Below are 24,485 nucleotides of genomic sequence, written 5' to 3' on the forward strand. Positions count from 1 at the left end.
CATCACAGGATGTCAGAAGACCAGTCACCTGTATTATACACTACAGCCCATTATACCCCTCTATCACAGGATCCCAGAATACCAGTCACCTGTACTATACACTACAGCCCATTATACCCCTCTATCACAGGATGCCAGAATACCAGTCACCTGTACTATACACTACAGCCCCTTATACCCCTCTATCACAGGATCCCAGAATACCAGTCACCTGTACTATACACTACAGCCCATTATACCCCTCTATCACAGGATCCCAGAATACCAGTCACCTGTACTATACACTACAGCCCATTATACCCCTCTATCACAGGACCCCAAAATACCAGTCATTTGTACTATACACTACAGCCCATTATACCCCTCTATCACAGGATCCCAGAATACCAGTCACCTGTACTATACACTACAGACCATTATACCCCTTTATCACAGGACCCCCAGAATACCAGTCACCCGTACTATACATTACAGACCATTATACCCCTCCATCACAGGATGTCAGAAGACCAGTCACCTGTATTATACACTACAGCCCATTATACCCCTCTATCACAGGATCCCAGAATACCAGTCACCTGTACTATACACTACAGCCCATTATACCCCTCTATCACAGGATGCCAGAATACCAGTCACCCGTACTATACACTACAGCCCATTATACCCCTCTATCACAGGACCCCCAGAATACCAGTCACCTGTACTATACACTACAGACCATTATACCCCTCTATCACAGGATGCCAGAAGACCAGTCACCCGTACTATACACTACAGACCATTATACCCCTCTATCACAGGATGCCAGAAAACCAGTCACCTGTACTATACACTACAGCCCATTATACCCCTCTATCACAGGATCCCAGAATACCAATCACCTGTACTATACACTACAGCCCATTATATCTCTCTATCACAGGATGCCAGAATACCAGTCACCTGTACTATACACTATAGCCCATTATACCCCTCTATCACAGGAAAACCCCAGAATACCAGTCACCTGTACTATGCACTACAGACCATTATACCCCTCTATCACAGGATCCCAGAATACCAGTCACCTGTACTATACACTACAGACCATTATACCCCTTTATCACAGGACCCCCAGAATACCAGTCACCCGTACTATACACTACAGCCCATTATACCCCTCTATCACAGGACCCCAGAATACCAGTCACTTGTTCTATACAATACAGCCCCTTATACCCCTCTATCACAGGATGACAGAATACATGTCACCCATACTATACACTACAGCCCATTATACCCCTCCATCACAGGACCCCAGAATACCAGTCACCTGTACTATACACTACAGCTCATTATATCCCTCTATCACAGGATGCCAGAATACCAGTCACCTGTACTATACACTACAGCCCATTATACCCCTCTATCACAGGATCCCAGAATACCAGTCACCTGTACTATACACTATAGCCCATTATACCCCTCTATCACAGGAAAACCACAGAATACCAGTCACCTGTACTATGCACTACAGACCATTATACCCCTCTATCACAGGAAAACCCCAGAATACCAGTCACCCGTACTATACACTACAGTCCATTATATCCCTCTATCACAGGATGCCAGAATACCAGTCACCCATACTATACACTACAGCCCATTATACCGCTCCATCACAGGACCCCAGAATACCAGTCACCCGTACTATACACTACAGCCCATTATATCCCTCTATCACAGGATGACAGAATACCAGTCACCTGTACTATACACTACAGCCCATTATATCCCTCTATCACAGGATGGCAGAATACCAGTCACCTGTACTATACACTACAGCCCATTATATCACTCTATCACAGGATGCCAGAATACCAGTCACCCGTACTATACACTACAGGCCATTATATCCCTCTATCACAGGATGCCAGAATACCAGTCACCCGTACTATACACTACAGCCCATTATATCCCTCTATCACAGGATGCCAGAATACCAGTCACCTGTACTATACACTACAGCCCATTATATCCCTCCATCACAGGACCCCAGAATACCAGTCACCCGTACTATACACTACAGCCCATTATATCCCTCTATCACAGGATGCCAGAATACCAGTCACCTGTACTATACACTACAGCCCATTATACCCCTCTATCACAGGATCCCAGAGTACCAGTCACCTGTACTATACACTACAGCTCATTATATCCCTCTATCACAGGATGCCAGAATACCAGTCACCTGTACTATACACTACAGCCCATTATACCCCTCTATCACAGGATCCCAAAATACCAATCACCTGTACTATACACTACAGCCCATTATATCCCTCTATCACAGGATGCCAGAATACCAGTCACCTGTACTATACACTACAGCCCATTATACCCCTCTATCACAGGATCCCAGAATACCAGTCACCTGTACTGTACACTACAGACCATTATACCCCTTTATCACAGGACCCCCAGAATACCAGTCACCCGTACTATACATTACAGACGATTATACCCCTCCATCACAGGATGTCAGAAGACCAGTCACCTGTATTATACACTACAGCCCATTATACCCCTCTATCACAGGATCCCAGAATACCAGTCACCTGTACTATGCACTACAGCCCCTTATACCCCTCTATCACAGGATCCCAGAATACCAGTCACCTGTACTATACACTACAGCCCATTATACCCCTCTATCACAGGATCCCAGAATACCAGTCACCTGTACTTTACACTACAGCCCATTATACCCCTCTATCACAGGACCCCACCAGTCATTTGTACTATACACTACAGCCCATTATACCCCTCTATCACAGGATCCCAGAATACCAATCACCTGTACTATACACTACAGCCCATTACATCTCTCTATCACAGGATGCCAGAATACCAGTCACCTGTACTATACACTATAGCCCATTATACCCCTCTATCACAGGAAAACCCCAGAATACCAGTCACCTGTACTATGCACTACAGACCATTATACCCCTCTGTCACAGGATCCCAGAATACCAGTCACCTGTACTATACACTACAGACCATTATACCCCTTTATCACAGGACCCCCAGAATACCAGTCACCCGTACTATACACTACATCCCATTATACCCCTCTATCACAGGACCCCAAAATACCAGTCACTTGTACTATACACTACAGCCCCTTATACCCCTCTATCACAGGATGCCAGAATACGAGTCACCCGTACTATACACTACAGCCCATTATACCCCTAAATCACAGGACCCCAGAATACCAGTCACCCGTACTATACACTACAGCCCCATTATATCCCTCTATCACAGGATGCCAGAATACCAGTCACCTGTACTATACACTACAGCCCATTATATCCCTCTATCACAGGATGCCAGAATACCTGTCACCCGTGCAATACACTACAGCCCCTTATACCCCTCTATCACAGGATCCCAGAATACCAGTCACCTGTACTATACACTACAGCCCATTATACCCCTCTATCACAGGATCCCAGAATACCAGTCACCTGTACTATACACTACAGCCCATTATACCCCTCTATCACAGGACCCCTGAATACCAGTCACTTGTACTATACACTACAGCCCATTATATCCCTCTATCACAGGATCCCAGAATACCAGTCACCTGTAGTATACACTACAGCCCATTATACCCCTCTATCACAGGATGACAGAATACCAGTCACCCGTACTATACACTACAGCCCATTATACCCCTCTATCACAGGACCCCAGAATACCAGTCACTTGTACTATACACTACAGCCCCTTATACCCCTCTATCACAGGATGACAGAATACCTGTCACCCGTACTATACACTACAGACCATTATACCCCTCTATCACAGGATCCCAGAATACCAGTCACCTTTACTATACACTACAGTCCCTTATACCCCTCTATCACAGGATGACAGAATACCAGTCACCTGTACTATACACTACAGCCCATTATATCCCTCTATCACAGGATGCCAGAATACCATTCACCTGTACTATACACTACAGCCCATTATACCCCTCTATTACAGGATCCCAGAATACCAGTCACCTGTACTATGCACTACAGACCATTATACCCATCACAGGATCCCAGAATACCAGTCACCTGTACTATACACTACAGCCCCTTATACCCCTCTATCACAGGATCCCAGAATACCAGTCACCTGTACTATACACTACAGCCCATTATACCCCTCTATCACAGGATCCCAGAATACCAGTCACCTGTACTTTACACTACAGCCCATTATACCCCTCTATCACAGGATCCCAGAATACCAGTCACCTGTACTTTACACTACAGCCCATTATACCCCTCTATCACAGGACCCCAGAATACCAGTCATTTGTACTATACACTACAGCCCATTATACCCCTTTATCACAGGATCCCAGAATACCAGTCACCTGTAGTATACACTACAGCCCATTATACCCCTCTATCACAGGATGACAGAATACCAGTCACCCGTACTATACACTACAGCCCATTATACCCCTCTATCACAGGACCCCAGAATACCAGTCACTTGTACTATACACTACAGCCCCTTATACCCCTCTATCACAGGATGACAGAATACCTGTCACCCGTACTATACACTACAGACCATTATACCCCTCTATCACAGGATCCCAGAATACCAGTCACCTTTACTATACACTACAGTCCCTTATACCCCTCTATCACAGGATGACAGAATACCAGTCACCTGTACTATACACTACAGCCCATTATATCCCTCTATCACAGGATGGCAGAATACCAGTCACCTGTACTATACACTACAGCCCATTATATCACTCTATCACAGGATGCCAGAATACCAGTCACCCGTACTATACACTACAGGCCATTATATCCCTCTATCACAGGATGCCAGAATACCAGTCACCCGTACTATACACTACAGCCCATTATATCCCTCTATCACAGGATGCCAGAATACCAGTCACCTGTACTATACACTACAGCCCATTATATCCCTCCATCACAGGACCCCAGAATACCAGTCACCCGTACTATACACTACAGCCCATTATATCCCTCTATCACAGGATGCCAGAATACCAGTCACCTGTACTATACACTACAGCCCATTATACCCCTCTATCACAGGATCCCAGAGTACCAGTCACCTGTACTATACACTACAGCTCATTATATCCCTCTATCACAGGATGCCAGAATACCAGTCACCTGTACTATACACTACAGCCCATTATACCCCTCTATCACAGGATCCCAAAATACCAATCACCTGTACTATACACTACAGCCCATTATATCCCTCTATCACAGGATGCCAGAATACCAGTCACCTGTACTATACACTACAGCCCATTATACCCCTCTATCACAGGATCCCAGAATACCAGTCACCTGTACTGTACACTACAGACCATTATACCCCTTTATCACAGGACCCCCAGAATACCAGTCACCCGTACTATACATTACAGACGATTATACCCCTCCATCACAGGATGTCAGAAGACCAGTCACCTGTATTATACACTACAGCCCATTATACCCCTCTATCACAGGATCCCAGAATACCAGTCACCTGTACTATGCACTACAGCCCCTTATACCCCTCTATCACAGGATCCCAGAATACCAGTCACCTGTACTATACACTACAGCCCATTATACCCCTCTATCACAGGATCCCAGAATACCAGTCACCTGTACTTTACACTACAGCCCATTATACCCCTCTATCACAGGACCCCACCAGTCATTTGTACTATACACTACAGCCCATTATACCCCTCTATCACAGGATCCCAGAATACCAATCACCTGTACTATACACTACAGCCCATTACATCTCTCTATCACAGGATGCCAGAATACCAGTCACCTGTACTATACACTATAGCCCATTATACCCCTCTATCACAGGAAAACCCCAGAATACCAGTCACCTGTACTATGCACTACAGACCATTATACCCCTCTGTCACAGGATCCCAGAATACCAGTCACCTGTACTATACACTACAGACCATTATACCCCTTTATCACAGGACCCCCAGAATACCAGTCACCCGTACTATACACTACATCCCATTATACCCCTCTATCACAGGACCCCAAAATACCAGTCACTTGTACTATACACTACAGCCCCTTATACCCCTCTATCACAGGATGCCAGAATACGAGTCACCCGTACTATACACTACAGCCCATTATACCCCTAAATCACAGGACCCCAGAATACCAGTCACCCGTACTATACACTACAGCCCCATTATATCCCTCTATCACAGGATGCCAGAATACCAGTCACCTGTACTATACACTACAGCCCATTATATCCCTCTATCACAGGATGCCAGAATACCTGTCACCCGTGCAATACACTACAGCCCCTTATACCCCTCTATCACAGGATCCCAGAATACCAGTCACCTGTACTATACACTACAGCCCATTATACCCCTCTATCACAGGATCCCAGAATACCAGTCACCTGTACTATACACTACAGCCCATTATACCCCTCTATCACAGGACCCCTGAATACCAGTCACTTGTACTATACACTACAGCCCATTATATCCCTCTATCACAGGATCCCAGAATACCAGTCACCTGTAGTATACACTACAGCCCATTATACCCCTCTATCACAGGATGACAGAATACCAGTCACCCGTACTATACACTACAGCCCATTATACCCCTCTATCACAGGACCCCAGAATACCAGTCACTTGTACTATACACTACAGCCCCTTATACCCCTCTATCACAGGATGACAGAATACCTGTCACCCGTACTATACACTACAGACCATTATACCCCTCTATCACAGGATCCCAGAATACCAGTCACCTTTACTATACACTACAGTCCCTTATACCCCTCTATCACAGGATGACAGAATACCAGTCACCTGTACTATACACTACAGCCCATTATATCCCTCTATCACAGGATGCCAGAATACCATTCACCTGTACTATACACTACAGCCCATTATACCCCTCTATTACAGGATCCCAGAATACCAGTCACCTGTACTATGCACTACAGACCATTATACCCATCACAGGATCCCAGAATACCAGTCACCTGTACTATACACTACAGCCCCTTATACCCCTCTATCACAGGATCCCAGAATACCAGTCACCTGTACTATACACTACAGCCCATTATACCCCTCTATCACAGGATCCCAGAATACCAGTCACCTGTACTTTACACTACAGCCCATTATACCCCTCTATCACAGGATCCCAGAATACCAGTCACCTGTACTTTACACTACAGCCCATTATACCCCTCTATCACAGGACCCCAGAATACCAGTCATTTGTACTATACACTACAGCCCATTATACCCCTTTATCACAGGATCCCAGAATACCAGTCACCTGTAGTATACACTACAGCCCATTATACCCCTCTATCACAGGATGACAGAATACCAGTCACCCGTACTATACACTACAGCCCATTATACCCCTCTATCACAGGACCCCAGAATACCAGTCACTTGTACTATACACTACAGCCCCTTATACCCCTCTATCACAGGATGACAGAATACCTGTCACCCGTACTATACACTACAGACCATTATACCCCTCTATCACAGGATCCCAGAATACCAGTCACCTTTACTATACACTACAGTCCCTTATACCCCTCTATCACAGGATGACAGAATACCAGTCACCTGTATTACACACTACAGCCCATTATATCCCTCTATCACAGGATGCCAGAATACCATTCACCTGTACTATACACTACAGCCCATTATACCCCTCTATCACAGGATCCCAGAATACCAGTCACATGTACTATGCACTACAGACCATTATACCCATCACAGGATCCCAGAATACCAGTCACCTGTACTATACACTACAGACCATTATACCCCTTTATCACAGGACCCCCAGAATACCAGTCACCCGTTCTATACATTACAGACCATTATACCCCTCCATCACAGGACCCCCAGAATACCAGTCACCTGTACTATACACTACAGCCCATTATACCTCTCTATCACAGGATCTCAGAATACCAGTCACCTGTACTATACACTACAGCCCATTATACCCCTCTATCACAGGATCCCAGAATACCAGTCACCTGTACTATACACTATAGCCCATTATACCCCTCTATCACAGGAAAACCCCAGAATACCAGTCACCTGTACTATGCACTACAGACCATTATACCCCTCTATCACAGGATCCCAGAATACCAGTCACCTGTACTATACACTACAGACCATTATTCCCCTCTATCACAGGAAAATCCCAGAATACCAGTCACCTGTACTATGCACTACAGACCATTATACCCCTCTTTCACAGGATCCCAGAATACCAGTCACCTGTACTATACACTACAGACCATTATACCCCTTTATCACAGGACCCCCAGAATACCAGTCACCCCTACTATACATTACAGACCATTATACCCCTCCATCACAGGACCCCCAGAATACCAGTCACCTGTACTATACACTACAGACCATTATACCCCTCTATCACAGGATGCCAGAAGACCAGTCACCTGTACTATACACTACAGCCCATTATATCTCTCTATCACAGGATGCCAGAATACCAGTCACCCGTACTATACATTACAGACCATTATACCCCTCCATCACAGGACCCCCAGAATACCAGTCACCTGTACTATACACTACAGCCCATTATACCCCTCTATCACAGGATCCCAGAATACCAGTCACCTGTACTATGCACTACAGCCCATTATACCCCTCTATCACAGGATCGCAGAATACCAGTCATTTGTACTATACACTACAGCCCATTATACCCCTCTATCACAGGACCCCAGAATACCAGTCATTTGTACTATACACTACAGCCCATTATACCCCTCTATCACAGGATCCCAGAATACCAATCACCTGTACTATACACTACAGCCCATTATATCTCTCTATCACAGGATGCCAGAATACCAGTCACCTGTACTATACATTATAGCCCATTATACCCCTCTATCACAGGAAAACCCCAGAATACCAGTCACCTGTACTATGCACTACAGACCATTATACCCCTCTATCACAGGATCCCAGAATACCAGTCAACTGTACTATACACTACAGACCATTATACCCCTTTATCACAGGACCCCCAGAATACCAGTCACCCGTACTATACACTACAGCCCATTATACCCCTCTATCACAGGACCCCAGAATACCAGTCACTTGTACTATACCCTACAGCCCCTTATACCCCTCTATCACAGGATGCCAGAATACGAGTCACCCGTACTATACACTACAGCCCATTATACCCCTCCATCACAGGACCCCAGAATACCAGTCACCCGTACTATACACTACAGCCCCATTATATCCCTCTATCACAGGATGCCAGAATACCAGTCACCTGTACTATACTCTACAGCCCATTATATCCCTCTATCACAGGATGCCAGAATACCAGTCACCCGTGCAATACACTACAGCCCCTTATACCCTTCTATCACAGGATCCCAGAATACCAATCACCTGTACTATACACTACAGCCCATTATGCCCCTCTATCACAGAATGCCAGAATACCAGTCACCTGTACTATACACTACAGCCCATTATACCCCTCTATAACAGGATCCCAGAATACCAATCACCTGTACTATACACTACAGCCCATTATGCCCCTCTATCACAGAATGCCAGAATACCAGTCACCCGTACTATACACTACAGCCCATTATACCCCTCTATCACAGGACCCCAGAATACCAGTCACTTGTACTATACACTACAGCCCCTTATACCCCTCTATCACAGGATGACAGAATACCAGTCACCCGTACTATACACTACAGCCCATTATACCCTTCTATCACAGGATCCCAGAATACCAATCACCTGTACTATACACTACAGCCCATTATGCCCCTCTATCACAGAATGCCAGAATACCAGTCACCTGTACTATACACTACAGCCCATTATACCCCTCTATAACAGGATCCCAGAATACCAGTCACCTGTACTATACACTATAGCCCATTATACCCCTCTATCACAGGATCCCAGAATACCAGTCACCTGTAGTATACACTACAGCCCATTATACCCCTCTATCACAGGATGACAGAATACCAGTCACCCGTACTATACACTACAGCCCATTATACCCCTCTATCACAGGACCCCAGAATACCAGTCACTTGTACTATACACTACAGCCCCTTATACCCCTCTATCACAGGATGACAGAATACCAGTCACCCGTACTATACACTACAGCCCATTATACCCTTCTATCACAGGATCCCAGAATACCAATCACCTGTACTATACACTACAGCCCATTATACCCCTCTATCACAGAATGCCAGAATACCAGTCACCTGTACTATACACTACAGCCCATTATACCCCTCTATCACAGGATCCCAGAATACCAGTCACCTGTACTATACACTACAGACCATTATACCCCTCTATCACAGGAAAACCCCAGAATACCAGTCACCTGTACTATGCACTACAGACCATTATACCCCTCTATCACAGGATCCCAGAATACCAGTCACCTGTACTATACATTACAGATCATTATACCCCTCCATCACAGGACCCCCAGAATACCAGTCACCTGTACTATACACTACAGATCATTATACCCCTCTATCACAGGATACCAGAAGACCAGTCACCTTTACTATACACTACAGCCCATTATATCCCTCTATCACAGGATGCCAGAATACCAGTCACCCGTACTATACACTACAGCCCATTATACCCCTCTATCACAGGACCCCCAGAATACCAGTCACCTGTACTATACACTACAGACCATTATACCCCTCTATCACAGGATGCCAGAAGACCAGTCACCCGTACTATACACTACAGACCATTATACCCCTCTATCACAGGATGCCAGAAAACCAGTCACCTGTACTATACACTACAGCCCATTATACCCCTCTATCACAGGACCCCAGAATACCAGTCACTTGTACTATACACTACATCCCATTATACCCCTCTATCACAGGATCCTAGAATACCAATCACCTGTACTATACACTACAGCCCATTATATCTCTCTATCACAGGATGCCAGAATATCAGTCACCTGTACTATACACTACAGCCCATTATATCCCTCTATCACAGGAAAACCCCAGAATACCAGTCACCTGTACTATGCACTACAGACCATTATACCCCTCTATCACAGGATCCCAGAATACCAATCACCTGTACTATACACTACAGCCCATTATATCCCTCTATCACAGGATGCCAGAATACCAGTCACCAGTACTATACACTACAGCCCATTATACCCCTCTATCACAGGACCCCCAGAATACCAGTCACCTGTACTATACACTACAGACCATTATACCCCTCTATCACAGGATGCCAGAAGACCAGTCACCTGTATTATACACTACAGCCCATTATACCCCTCTATCACAGGATCCCAGAATACCAGTCACCTGTACTATACACTACAGCCCATTATATCACTCTATCACAGGATGCCAGAATACCATTCACCCATACTATACACTACAGCCCATTATACCCCTCCATCACAGGACCCCCAGAATATCAGTCACCTGTACTATACACTACAGCCCATTATACCCCTCTATCACAGGATGACAGAATACCAGTCACCTGTACTATACACTACAGCCCATTATATCCCTCTATCACAGGATGACAGAATTCCAGTCACCTGTACTATACACTACAGCCCATTATATCCCTCTATCACAGGATGCCAGAATACCAGTCACCTGTACTATACACTACAGCCCATTATATCCCTCTATCACAGGATGCCAGAATACCAGTCACCCATACTATACACTACAGCCCATTATATCACTCTATCACAGGATCCCAGAATACAGCGTACTTACCCCTTTTGGATCCTCTTTCTTTGCTTCAATAGTTACATGATATGTTCTTGCCCTATTTCTCATGGTTGTGGAAGTTTCTGCTCCTTTTGTGTTGCAACTCTAATTACATAGCAGTATGAGGATTAAAGTGCAGGGAGAGTCACCTGACCTCTTAACCCCTTAGTGACCACCTATACGTCTTTTTACTGACCAGAGATACAAGAGACTAGCATCCCAATACAGGTGACAATCCAGCAGCTGTCGGCTGTACACTATAGCTGACAACTTGCTGCATCAGCCACGTCAGTGTTGGTACCTACTATAGTCTTTTAACCCCTTAAGTGCTGCTGTGATCGGCACCCAGAGATCATGATTGTGTGGTCTTGATGTTTGCCATGTCAATTTATAGCCAAACAGCGGCCTGTTAAGAAGTTATCAGCATTTAGCTGTTAAAAATACATTTCTTCGTTCCTGTTATGCCACTTTGCATCAATTCTTGAAAAGCATCTAAGGGTTAATAAACTACCTGAAAACAATTTTGAATACCTTGAGAGGTGCTGTTTATAAAATGGTATCACTTTTGGGGGTTTCCAATATATACGACCCCCAAAGTCACTTCAAAACGTAATACGTCCCTAAAATAAATAGAATTTGCAAATTTCTTTGAAAAAAAAATTGCTGCTACATTTTTAAAGCTTCTAAAATACTAACAAAATAAAACAACATTTTACAAATGGTGGTGATGTACAGCAGACATGAGGGAAATGTTATTTATTAATGTTTTTGTATACTATGACTATCTGGATTAAAGGGATAATCATTTACAGTTTGAAGATGGCTAATTTTGGAAATTTTTGTAAAATTTCTGATATTTTTATAAATAAAATAGCAACATAAATTTACCATTATCATAAAGTACAATGTGTCACGAAAAAGTAATCAGTGGGATGTTTTGAATCATTCCAGAGATATTTCTACATACAGTAAATTGACACTGGTCAGATTTTAAAATATTTGGCCCAGTCATTAAGGGGTTAAACACACATCTCTAATTATAAACACACATCTCTAATTATTTCCAATAACTAAAGTGTAACTTTTGGGGTAAGTTCACACTGGGCGTTTTTGCTACTTTTTTATGCTAATTTTTAGCTGCTTTTTACAGTATCAGCAAAGTCTATGAGATTTCAGAAATCTCCTGCACACACATTGTTTTTTTTGTCATCAGGATTATGTGCTTTGCAGGGTTTTTCACTCCTTGACTTGAATAGTGCAAAAACGCTGCAAATACGCTGGTTGACTTTTCTTGCAGCATATGTGTTGCGGAAAAGTCAAGGACAGCAGGATGTGACCTCACAGCTGCGCTACATCTAGATGGCAGGCTGCATGATGCGTTCATACAGCCTGTCATCCAGAAGAGCAGACCTGAACCCCATTCTCCTGAATGGGGGGCCGACAAGACAGTGTTTGACATGCTGTCATTTGCATGACAGCGTGACAAACTCAGCTTTTAGGCCAGTTTCACACGTCCGTGGCTCCGGTACGTGTAGTGAGTTTCCTCACGTAGCAGAGACACTGACATACGTAGACACATTCAAATGAATGGGTCTATGCATATTTCAGCGTGTTTTCACGGACCGTGTGTCCGTGTGCATAACATGGAGACATGTCAGTGTTTGTGGGAGCGCATGGTCCGCAAAACGTGCTGAACACGTGCACAAGGAGAACAGTTCACACTGTCCTCCGTGTTCATGGATGGCCGCCGGGGAAGCAGCAATACTGTAAGCCGCAGTTCCCCTGTGGCTGGTGCTGAACACGGCTGTAATTCTTCTCTCCTGCTCTGACGGCAGGAGAGAAGAATGAATGAAAACCCGACATGGGGTCTCCCTCATTTTCTGAACCAGACGAAACTTACAGCTGGGGGCTGCATCCCTCAGCTGTCAGCTTCAGCAAGGTTGATTCTCAAGAATAGAGGGGTCCCCACGCTGTTTTTTATTTAAGTAATTTAAAAAACGTTGTGGGGTCCCCCCCATTTTTGACAACCAACCTGACTAAAGCTCACAGCTGGGGGCTGCTATTCCCAGGCTGGTAAGGGGCCATTGATCTTGGCCCCCTCAGCCTAAAAACAGCAGCCCGCAGCTGCCCAGAAAAGGCGCATCTATTAGATGCGCCTATTCTGGAGCTTTGCCCATTTTTTCCCACTGCCCTGTAGCGGTGGCAAGTGGGGTTAATAAGGGGTTAATGTCACCTTGCTATTGTAAGGTGACATTAAGCCCGGCTTAGTAATGGAGAGGTGTCAATAAGGTGTCCCACGCTGTAATCCATGTGTGGGGGAGAAATAGTTTTCAACCTGGACAGTGCCAAGATGCGACCTTCTCACGGTGCTAGCGGAGATCTCACTGAGGTCACCGCAGTTTAGCCCGGCTGGAAACACAGCCTCAGTGATGTCACCGCTAGTCATTGACGCTGCACTGTCTGCAGCTCATTAATCATTGGTTCTCAGCCTGGACGGTCACATCTTGGCACCGTTCAGGTTGAAAACTATTTCTCCAAAAGACATGGATTACGGCATGGGACAGAACGACGGACAGGTGAGGGATATTGTTGTTTTATTATTTTTGGTTTATTACAGGAGAATGATGGCGTGGTGGAATTAGGCGAGATTATAAGTATGGTTTAATTAAGATTATTAAAGGAGTCTGTGTCATTTTTTCAATGAAAAGACTTTTTTATTGGTGTGTGTGTTTTTATACAATATGACTATGGGGTTAGTAATGGGGCGTCTTATTGACGCCTCTCCATTACTAACCTTGGTGCTTGATGTCACCTGACAATACAAAGGTGACATCAACCCCACAAATATGAACCCCACTTGCCACCGCTATAGGGCAAGTGGGAAGAGCGAGGCTAAGTGCCAGAATTTGGGCGGCTGAGAGCTGATGTTTTTAGCATGGGGGACCCAGTATCCATTGCTCCTTCGTTGGCTATTAATATCAACCTGCAGCTGTCTACATAGCCATTGCTGGTTATTAAATATAGGGGACCCTATGTAACTTTTTTTTGGGGGTCCCCCATTTTAATAACCAGTAAAGGCTAAGTATACAGTTGTGAGCTGATATTAATAGTCTGGGAAGCTCCATGGGTATTACCTCTTCCCAGGCTATAAACATCGGCCCCCAGCTGTCGACTTACCCTCTGCTGGTTAAGAAAATTACGCTGGAGACCATGCCATTTTTTTCAGAAAAATAATCTTTATTAATTAAATACATGAACAGTAATTTGCATACACACTGTACTAATTGCATTTGTCACAGTCATCTATATATATCTACCTATTCTATGTGTATATACTGTATGTAATCCATCTCTTCTATGCTGTTGGCTCCTGCAGTGATTTTACCCTATGTGGCACATGAATTGCATCTTTTCTTCTATATAATATATATACATATCTAGATATATATGTGATGTGTGTGTGTTGCTGAAATCTATATATCTATGTATTCTGTGTGTATATATATCCTATTCTAACCTGTCAGTGCGATTTTACTGCAGCTGCTTATGAATTGCCAGCTTTTCAAAGGATCTAGAAGTATTGTTCCATATAGGAAGTAGTGTTTTTTCTCTGGGGAGCACTCAAATTTATCAGTATGCACAAAGAGACACAAGTTAGCCCCAAAGACGCATGAAACGTGCTGGTTTGCCGCAGCTTCTTTCCTGACAAGAAATCAGGTTTTGCTGCAGAAAAAAAAGAAGCAAAAAAAAAAAACTTACCCTTGGAGGGAGAAGTAACAAGAGTAAGTTCTGGACTCTGACAATGATTCTCCAGTCACAGGATCCTCCTGAATGATATGTTACTCTGTAATGTCTGATACTGCCTGTATAGGTCACCAAATGTCTGAGTACTTATGACCATATGATATTTCAGTTTCTTATTTTTAATAGATTTGCAAAACTTTCTACATTTCTGTTTCTTTTTCAGTCAAGATGGGGTGCAGAGTGTACATTAATGAGAAAAAATGAACTTTATTGAATTTACCAAATGGCTACAATGAAACAATGAATGAAAAATGTAAAGGGGTCTGAATACTTTCTGTACCCACCGTATATAATGAGTTGTGGTTACTCAATCATGAGGCAGATGCTGTCAGCAGATGATCCTGAGACGGTGGGACAATAACATTAGCAGATGGCTCACAATAGACACCAATATGGTAAGAGAGCAATCCGAGCAACAGCCCAGCTTCTTCATTTGTAGGTTTGTAATGTTAATACATATACAACGTGTGATGGCACCATTACATATGCACTGTGTGGTAGTACTGTAGAGGCACAATATAATGCCATTATATAGGCATCGTATGTACTGGCATTATTATATAGGCACTGTATGGCAGTATTATTGTACAGGCACAGTGTGTTGGAGATATTTTCCCCATACTTTCATGCCAAGGTCATCATACAGAGCAGCGGGTCAGGAGGATGCAATGTCATCATCATGCGAGGACCCCAGCATGACCAAGGTAGCGCGTGACACTGTGACTGCTGGGTCCTTAGGACTTTGCACTGACCACTGTCGATAACAAATCATTTACAGGTTAGTAGAAGGAATGGATAAAGGTCCCAAGATCCACTGTCACAGCTCTTACACCCCACGTGTCCTCAGCGCACAATGGACACAACCGCAGCATCGGCTCAAATCCTGCTGTACACAAGTTGTAGGGAAATGCATGGCTGGATTGAATTTTAATTTCCATGTGTGTATAGACGGTGAAGTGAGGTATACGGGGTGTATACAAGGTGCGGTATAAAGGGTGTATAGACGGTGCGGTATACGGGGTGTATGCAAGGTGCGGTATAAAGGGTGTATAGACAGTGAGGTGTATAGATGGTGCAGTGAGGTATACGGGGTGTATACAAGGTGCGGTATAAAGGGTGTATAGACAGTGAGGTGTATAGATGGTGCGGTATACGGGGTGTATGCAAGGTGCGGTATAAAGGGTGTATAGACGGTGCGGTATACGGGGTGTATAGAGGGTGCACGAAGTACATGATGTGTATACTCATTGCGGCACACAAGATTTCTACGAGGAGTGGCGAGGTACACGGGGTGCATACACAATGTGCTGAGGTATACGCAGTCTCTCCCCGAGCTGTGCGGTCTCTCTCTTTCCCTTCTCTCCCCGAGCTGTGCGGTCTCTCTTTCCCATCTCTCCCCGAGCTGTGCAGTCTCTCTCTTTCCCATCTCTCCCCGAGCTGTGCGGTCTCTCTTTCCCATCTCTCCCCGAGCTGTGCGGTCTCTCTCTTTCCCTTCTCTCCCCGAGCTGTGCGGTCTCTCTTTCCCTTCTCTCCCCGAGCTGTGCGGTCTCTCTTTCCCTTCTCTTCCCGAGCTGTGCGGTCTCTCTTTCCCTTCTCTCCCCGAGCTGTGCGGTCTCTCTTTCCCTTCTCTCCCCGAGCTGTGCGGTCTCTCTTTCCCTTCTCTCCCCGAGCTGTGCGGTCTCTCTTTCCCATCTCTCCCCGAGCTGTGCGGTCTCTCTTTCCCTTCTCTCCCCGAGCTGTGCGGTCTCTCTTTCCCTTCTCTCCCCGAGCTGTGCGGTCTCTCTCTTTCCCTTCTCTCCCCGAGCTGTGCGGTCTCTCTTTCCCTTCTCTCCCCGAGCTGTGCGGTCTCTCTCTTTCCCTTCTCTCCCCGAGCTGTGCGGTCTCTCTCTTTCCCTTCTCTCCCCGAGCTGTGCGGTCTCTCTCTTTCCCTTCTCTCCCCGAGCTGTGCGGTCTCTCTCTTTCCCTTCTCTCCCCGAGCTGTGCGGTCTCTCTTTCCCATCTCTCCCCGAGCTGTGCGGTCTCTCTCTTTCCCTTCTCTCCCCGAGCTGTGCGGTCTCTCTTTCCCTTCTCTCCCCGAGCTGTGCGGTCTCTCTCTTTCCCTTCTCTCCCCGAGCTGTGCGGTCTCTCTCTTTCCCTTCTCTCCCCGAGCTGTGCGGTCTCTCTCTTTCCCTTCTCTCCCCGAGCTGTGCGGTCTCTCTCTTTCCCTTCTCTCCCCGAGCTGTGCGGTCTCTCTTTCTCTTCTCTCCCCGAGCTGTGCGGTCTCTCTCTTTCCCTTCTCTCCCCGAGCTGTGCGGTCTCTCTTTCCCTTCTCTCCCCGAGCTGTGCGGTTTCTCTCTTTCCCTTCTCTCCCCGAGCTGTGCGGTCTCTCTTTCCCTTCTCTCCCCGAGCTGTGCGGTCTCTCTCTTTCCCTTCTCTCCCCGAGCTGTGCGGTCTCTCTCTTTCCCTTCTCTCCCCGAGCTGTGCGGTCTCTCTTTCCCTTCTCTCCCCGAGCTGTGCGGTCTCTCTTTCCCATCTCTCCCCGAGCTGTGCGGTCTCTCTTTCCCTTCTCTCCCCGAGCTGTGCGGTCTCTCTTTCCCTTCTCTCCCCGAGCTGTGCGGTCTCTCTCTTTCCCTTCTCTCCCCGAGCTGTGCGGTCTCTCTTTCCCTTCTCTCCCCGAGCTGTGCGGTCTCTCTCTTTCCCATCTCTCCCCGAGCTGTGCGGTCTCTCTCTTTCCCATCTCTCCCCGAGCTGTGCGGTCTCTCTCTTTCCCATCTCTCCCCGAGCTGTGCGGTCTCTCTCTTTCCCATCTCTCCCCGAGCTGTGCGGTCTCTCTCTTTCCCATCTCTCCCCGAGCTGTGCGGTCTCTCTTTCCCATCTCTCCCCGAGCTGTGCGGTCTCTCTTTCCCTTCTCTCCCCGAGCTGTGCGGTCTCTCTTTCCCTTCTCTCCCCGAGCTGTGCGGTCTCTCTTTCCCATCTCTCCCCGAGCTGTGCGGTCTCTCTTTCCCTTCTCTCCCCGAGCTGTGCGGTCTCTCTTTCCCTTCTCTCCCCGAGCTGTGCGGTCTCTCTCTTTCCCTTCTCTCCCCGAGCTGTGCGGTCTCTCTCTCTCTTTCCCATCTCTCCTTGCGCTGTGCGGTCTCTTTTTCCCTTCTCTCCCCGAGCTGTGCGGTCTCTCTCTTTCCCTTCTCTCCCCGAGCTGTGCGGTCTCTCTTTCCCTTCTCTCCCCGAGCTGTGCGGTCTCTCTTTCCCTTCTCTCCCCGAGCTGTGCGGTCTCTCTCTTTCCCATCTCTCCCCGAGCTGTGCGGTCTCTCTCTTTCCCTTCTCTCCCCGAGCTGTGCGGTCTCTCTTTCCCTTCTCTCCCCGAGCTGTGCGGTCTCACTTTCCCTTCTCTCCCCGAGCTGTGCGGTCTCTCTCTCTCTTTCCCATCTCTCCTTGCGCTGTGCGGTCTCTTTTTCCCTTCTCTCCCCGAGCTGTGCGGTCTCTTTTTCCCTTCTCTCCCCGAGCTGTGCGGTCTCTCTCTTTCCCTTCTCTCCCCGAGCTGTGCGGTCTCTCTTTCCCTTCTCTCCCCGAGCTGTGCGGTCTCTCTTTCCCTTCTCTCCCCGAGCTGTGCGGTCTCTCTCTCTCTTTCCCATCTCTCCTTGCGCTGTGCGGTCTCTCTTTCCCTTCTCTCCCCGAGCTGTGCGGTCTCTCTCTTTTTGCCATCTCTCAAGGATCAGTGAGGCCTCTCTTTTTCCCTTCTCTCCCCGAGCTGTGCGGTCTCTCTCTCTTTCCCATCTCTCCTTGCGCTGTGCGGTCTCTCTTTCCCTTCTCTCCCCGAGCTGTGCGGTCTCTCTCTCTCTTTCCCATCTCTCCTTGCGCTGTGCGGTCTCTTTTTCCCTTCTCTCCCCGAGCTGTGCGGTCTCTCTCTTTCCCTTCTCTCCCCGAGCTGTGCGGTCTCTCTTTCCCTTCTCTCCCCGCGCTGTGCGGTCTCTCTTCTATACCTCCCATCATGCATCAGGTCTCGCACGTTCTTATCCTTCACATTCACGTGACAGGCACCGTGGCGATGGCGATATCACGTGGACTGTCTCCTTGGTTACTGCTTCCACAAGTACACAATCTATACAGATAATTGCTATTTGTGTTCCGTCATGGCCGGGATTCGGAAGAGAGCGGCGAAGGGCAAGAAAAGCAAGAGGTGAGCGTCACCCGGGGTCATGTACGTCCGCCCGTGCACGGACAGCCTACGAGGGTCCCCCTCACCCCCTGGAGACCCCCACTCTATAGGAGATCCCACGCGCAGGAAACCCCCACTCCACAGGAGATTCCACCCTGCAGGAAACCTCTACTCCAAAGGAGATCCCACCCCACCATCTGCTCCAGAGGAGATCCCACCCTGCAGGAAACCCTTACTCCAAAGGAGATCCCACCCTGCAGGAGACCCCCACTCCAGAGGTGATCCCACCCCTACAGGAAATCCCCACTCTAGAGGAGATCCCACCCTGCAACAGACCCCTGTCCACTTCAGAAATGATCCACCCCTCAGGAAACCCCACTCCAGAGTAGATCCCACACCGCAAGAGACCACTAATCCAGAGGAGATCCCACCACAACATCTGCTCTAGAGGAGACTCCACACTGCAGGAAACTCTCATTCCAGAGGAGATCCCACCACACTGAAAACCCCCACCCCAGAGGAGATCCCACCCCACAGGAGACATTTACTCATAAGAGATCTCACCCTACCATCTCCTGCAGAGGAGATCCCACCCTACAAGAGACCCCACATCTGTTCTAGAGGAGATCACACTTCGCAGGAGACCGCCACTACAGAGGAGATCCCACGCTGCAGGGAATCTCCAATCCAGAGGAGATCCAACCCTGAAGGAGAACCCCACTCCAGAGAACACATCACCACGCAGGAAATCCCCACTCTAGAGGAGAAGCCAACCTGCAAGAGACCTCCACCATCTGCTGCAGAGGAGTTAACAACCTGCATGGGACCCCACCATCTGCTCTTAAGGAGATCCCACCCCACAGGTGATCCCCACTCCAGAGGAGATCCCACCCCTCAGGAAACCTCCACTCCAGAGGAGATCCCACCCCACCATCTCCTAAAGAGAACATGCCACCCTGCAGGATTCCGCCACTCTAGAGGAAATCCCACCCCACCATCTGTTCCAGAGGAGATCCCACCCCACAGGAGACCCCCACCATCTGCTTCAGAGGAGATGCCTCCCCACATGAAACCCCTACTCCAGAGGAGATATTGCTCCTCAGGAGACCCCCCCACTCTATAGGAGATCCAACCCTGCAGGAAATCCCCATTCTAGAGGAGATCCTAACCATCAGGAAATGCCCACTCCTGAGATCACACCCTACAGGACAATCCCACTTCGGAAGAGATCCTACCCCTCAGCAAACCCCCATCACCTGCTTCAGAAGAGGTCCCACCAAACAGGAAACACCCACTCCAGAGGAGATCCCATACCCGCATCTGCCTCAGAGGAGATCTCACCTCGCACCCCCGCTATCTGCTCCAGAGGAGATCCCACCCCGCAGGAAACCCTCACTCCAGAGAAGATCCCACCCTGCAGGGAATCCCCACTCCAGAGGAGATCCCACCCTGCAGTAGACCCTCACCATTTGCTACAGATGAGATCCCACCCTGCAGGAAACCTCCACTCCAGAGGAGATCCCACCTCACAGGGAACCCCCACTCTAGAGGAGATCCCACTCCACCATCTGCTCCAGAGATCTTACCCCACAGTGAACCCATACGCCAGAGAATATCCCACCATGCATGAAGCCAGAGGAGATCTCACCCTGCAGGAGACCACCACTCTAGAGGAAATACCACCTCACAGGAGACCACCAATCCAGAGTAGATCCCACACTGTAGGAAACCCCCACTCCAGAGAATATCCCACCCCGCAGGAGATCCCTCATTACAGAGGAGATCCCATCCTCCAAGGAATCTCCACTCCAGAGGAGATCCCACCCCGCAAGAGACCCCCACCATCTGCTGGAGAGTATATCCTTCCCCGCAGGAAACCCTCACTCCAGAGGAGATCCCACCCTGCAGGAAACCTCCCACTCCAGATAAGATCCCTCCCCGCAGGGAACCCCCACTCCAGAGGTCATTCCTACACCACCATCTGCTCCAGAGGAGATCCCACCCTGCAGTATACACTCATCATCTGCTCTAGAGGAGAGCCCACCCCTGCAGAAAACCCCCTTATCTCCTCTGAAGGAGATCCCACTTGGAAGGAGACCCCCCCACCAGGGCCGGCTCCAGGTTTTTGAGGGCCCCGGGCGAAAGAGTCTCAGTGACCCCCCCTTTAACACATATCATGATTCATGCCGTGTGGCATCCGTGGTGTCGGCCAAAAACGGACTTGTCTCCGTGTGGATCACACGGACACACATGTGATCCACACAGACACACGCTCTGTGGCAAAACACGTTCATGTGAAGGAGGCTATTGATTAGTAGTGTACGTATCAAAGAAAGATGAGAAAGAAAGAACAGAGAAAAAGAACAGCGAAAGAAAGGAGAGAAAAAAAGAAAGAGAAGAAAGAAAGAACAGAGAAAGAAAGGAAGAACAGAGAGAGAAAGAATAGAGAAAGAAAGAGAGAAAGAGCGGACAGAAAAAAAACAGAAAGAGAGAAAAAAAGAAAGAAGGGAAAGAAAGAGAGAACAGAGAGGTAGAGAGAAAGAAAGAGGGGAAGGAACAGAGAGAGACAGAAAGAGGGGAAAGAAAGAACAGACGTAGAGAAAGAAAGATGGGAAAGAAAGAACAGAGAGAAAGAAAGAACAGCGAGAGAGAGTAAAAGAAAGAAAGAGAGAAAGAACAGAGAGAGAGAGAAAGAAAGAGGGGAAAGAAAAAGAAAGAGAACAGAGAAAAAGAAAGGGGAAAGAACAGAGAGAGAAAGAAAGGGGAAAGAAAGAAAAAGAACAGAGAGAAAGAGTGGACAGAAAAAAAGAACAGAAAGAAAAGGGAAAAAGAACAGAGGAAGAGAGAAAAAAAGGGGAAAGAACAGAGAGGGAGAGAGAGAAAGAATGAAAGGAACAGAATGAAAGAAAGAACAGAGAAAGAAAGGGGAAAGAAAGAACAGAGAGACAGAAAGGGGAAAGAAAACAGAGAGAGAGAAATAAAGATAAAGAAAGAACAGAGAGAGAGGAAAGAAAGAAAGAGAATAGAGAAAGAACAGAGAGAGAGAGCAGAGAGAGAAAGAGGGAAAAAAAAAATTAGAGAGAAAGAACAGAGAAAGAAAGAACAGAGAGAGAAAGAAACAGAGAGAGAAAGATTCTATAAAGATACTATAGGAGCCCAGCTCCCATTGTAGTGCCCACCTGAGCCTCCCGATGCAGGACATATCATGATCTGCTCACATGGCCGGATCCCCGATTCTTCCAAGGCGATCCCGCTGTCCGAGGAGGACATGGTGATGGATCTGAAGCATTCCCTGAAGTACCTCCATGGTTCCGTCACAATCTCCTCCCGAAATTACCTCATTTCCGGTCAGCTTCCAGCATGTCACTTCCGGTAGAACGTCACTTGCGAGTTTTAAAGTGCTCCTTGGGGCTCCGCCGTGTACTCCTGTGTCCGCGGGAAAAGTAAACTCCCGGCTGGGGCAGTCTCTCTCTCAAAATCGGGACTGTGCGGCTGGATCCGAGACGGTTGAATGCTTCCCACCATACACCTTGTACACACACGGCTCCACACACCTCATACATATACGGTTCCGGTTTGTATGCCTCGTACACACACGGCTCCACTCCGTACACCTTGTACACACAGCTCTGCTCCGTACACACACGGCTTCACTCTGTACACCCCGTACACATCCGGCTCTGCTCTGCTCCGTGCACTTTGTACACACAGGACTCTGTTCCGTACACACGGCTCTGCTCCGTACACACGCGGCTCCGCTCCCCACATCTCGTACACACGCGGCTCCGCTCCCCACACCTCATACACACTCGGCTCCGCTCCCCACACCTGTTACACATGCGGCTCCGCTCCCCACACCTCGTACACGCAGCTCCGCTACGTACACCTCGTACACACACTACTCAGCTCCGTACACCTCGTACACACACGGCTCTGCTCCGTACACACACAGCTCTGCTACATCCACCCTGTAAACCCCTCCTGACCCCACACATAAACTTACCCTCATCCAGCACGATGACAACCAGCACAGAAAGCAGAGTACTGCATATACTGAGGCCCCTGATCATGTGACCCCTGACTCCTCCCCTCCTGTGACCTCATCACAAGTCCTGTGCGTGCAGAGAAGCCCAACGATGTCATTTCTGGTATTTATCAGAGCTGCGGTGGCCGGTGGGTCTTGACAGGGCGAGGATGGGGTCGGTGCATGGGGGAGCGTGGCGGCGACGGTTGGGAGCTACGTACGGTATCCCAGACAGCGTGAGTGGGCCCTCCCCGTCTCGCCAGGGCCTCGGCACTTGCCCAGGTGCACCGGGTGCTGACGCCGGCCCTGCCCCCCACCATCTGCTCCAGAGGAAATCCCACCCCTACAGGAAACTCCCACCCCAGAGAAGATCCCAGTCTAGAGGAGATCCAACTGCTTTATAGGAGATCCGCCCTGCAGGAAACCCCCTAAACCAGAGTAGATCCCACACCTCAGTAGACATCCACCATTTCCTGTAGAGGAGATCCCACCACGCAGGAAACCCCCACTCCAGAGGAGATCCCACCCCACAGGAGAACTCCATCTCCTGCAGAGGAGATACCACCCCGCAGTAGA

The 24,485-nt window shown here is 47.7% G+C and overlaps 2 protein-coding genes across 4 annotated transcripts in view; one reads left to right on the plus strand and one right to left on the minus strand.

Annotated features, from left to right (window-relative positions):
- Positions 1 to 12,179, minus strand: part of ENTPD5 (ectonucleoside triphosphate diphosphohydrolase 5 (inactive)) — a 56,152-nt gene extending 43,973 nt beyond the window's left edge. Inside the window, exon 1 of one of the 2 annotated variants that reach the window (XM_073586700.1) lies at positions 11,956 to 12,179. In XM_073586700.1, the coding sequence (XP_073442801.1) occupies positions 11,956 to 12,018 (63 nt within the window). In that variant the 5' untranslated portion in view covers positions 12,019 to 12,179. The remainder of the gene's footprint in view (positions 1 to 11,955) is intronic. The other variant, XM_073586705.1, reaches the window with a different exon arrangement.
- Positions 12,180 to 19,329: 7,150 nt separating this feature from the next.
- BBOF1 (basal body orientation factor 1) overlaps positions 19,330 to 24,485 on the plus strand; it is a 102,203-nt gene continuing 97,047 nt past the window's right edge. For both annotated transcript variants that reach the window (XM_073586776.1, XM_073586779.1), the window contains exon 1: positions 19,330 to 19,906. In XM_073586776.1, coding sequence (XP_073442877.1) covers positions 19,860 to 19,906 — 47 coding nt within the window. In that variant the 5' untranslated portion in view covers positions 19,330 to 19,859. The remainder of the gene's footprint in view (positions 19,907 to 24,485) is intronic.

The sequence above is a fragment of the Dendrobates tinctorius genome, unplaced genomic scaffold, assembly GCF_039654945.1.
Source record: "Dendrobates tinctorius isolate UK_male_01 unplaced genomic scaffold, ASM3965494v1 ptg000010l, whole genome shotgun sequence".
Taxonomy (NCBI): Eukaryota; Metazoa; Chordata; class Amphibia; order Anura; family Dendrobatidae; genus Dendrobates; species Dendrobates tinctorius.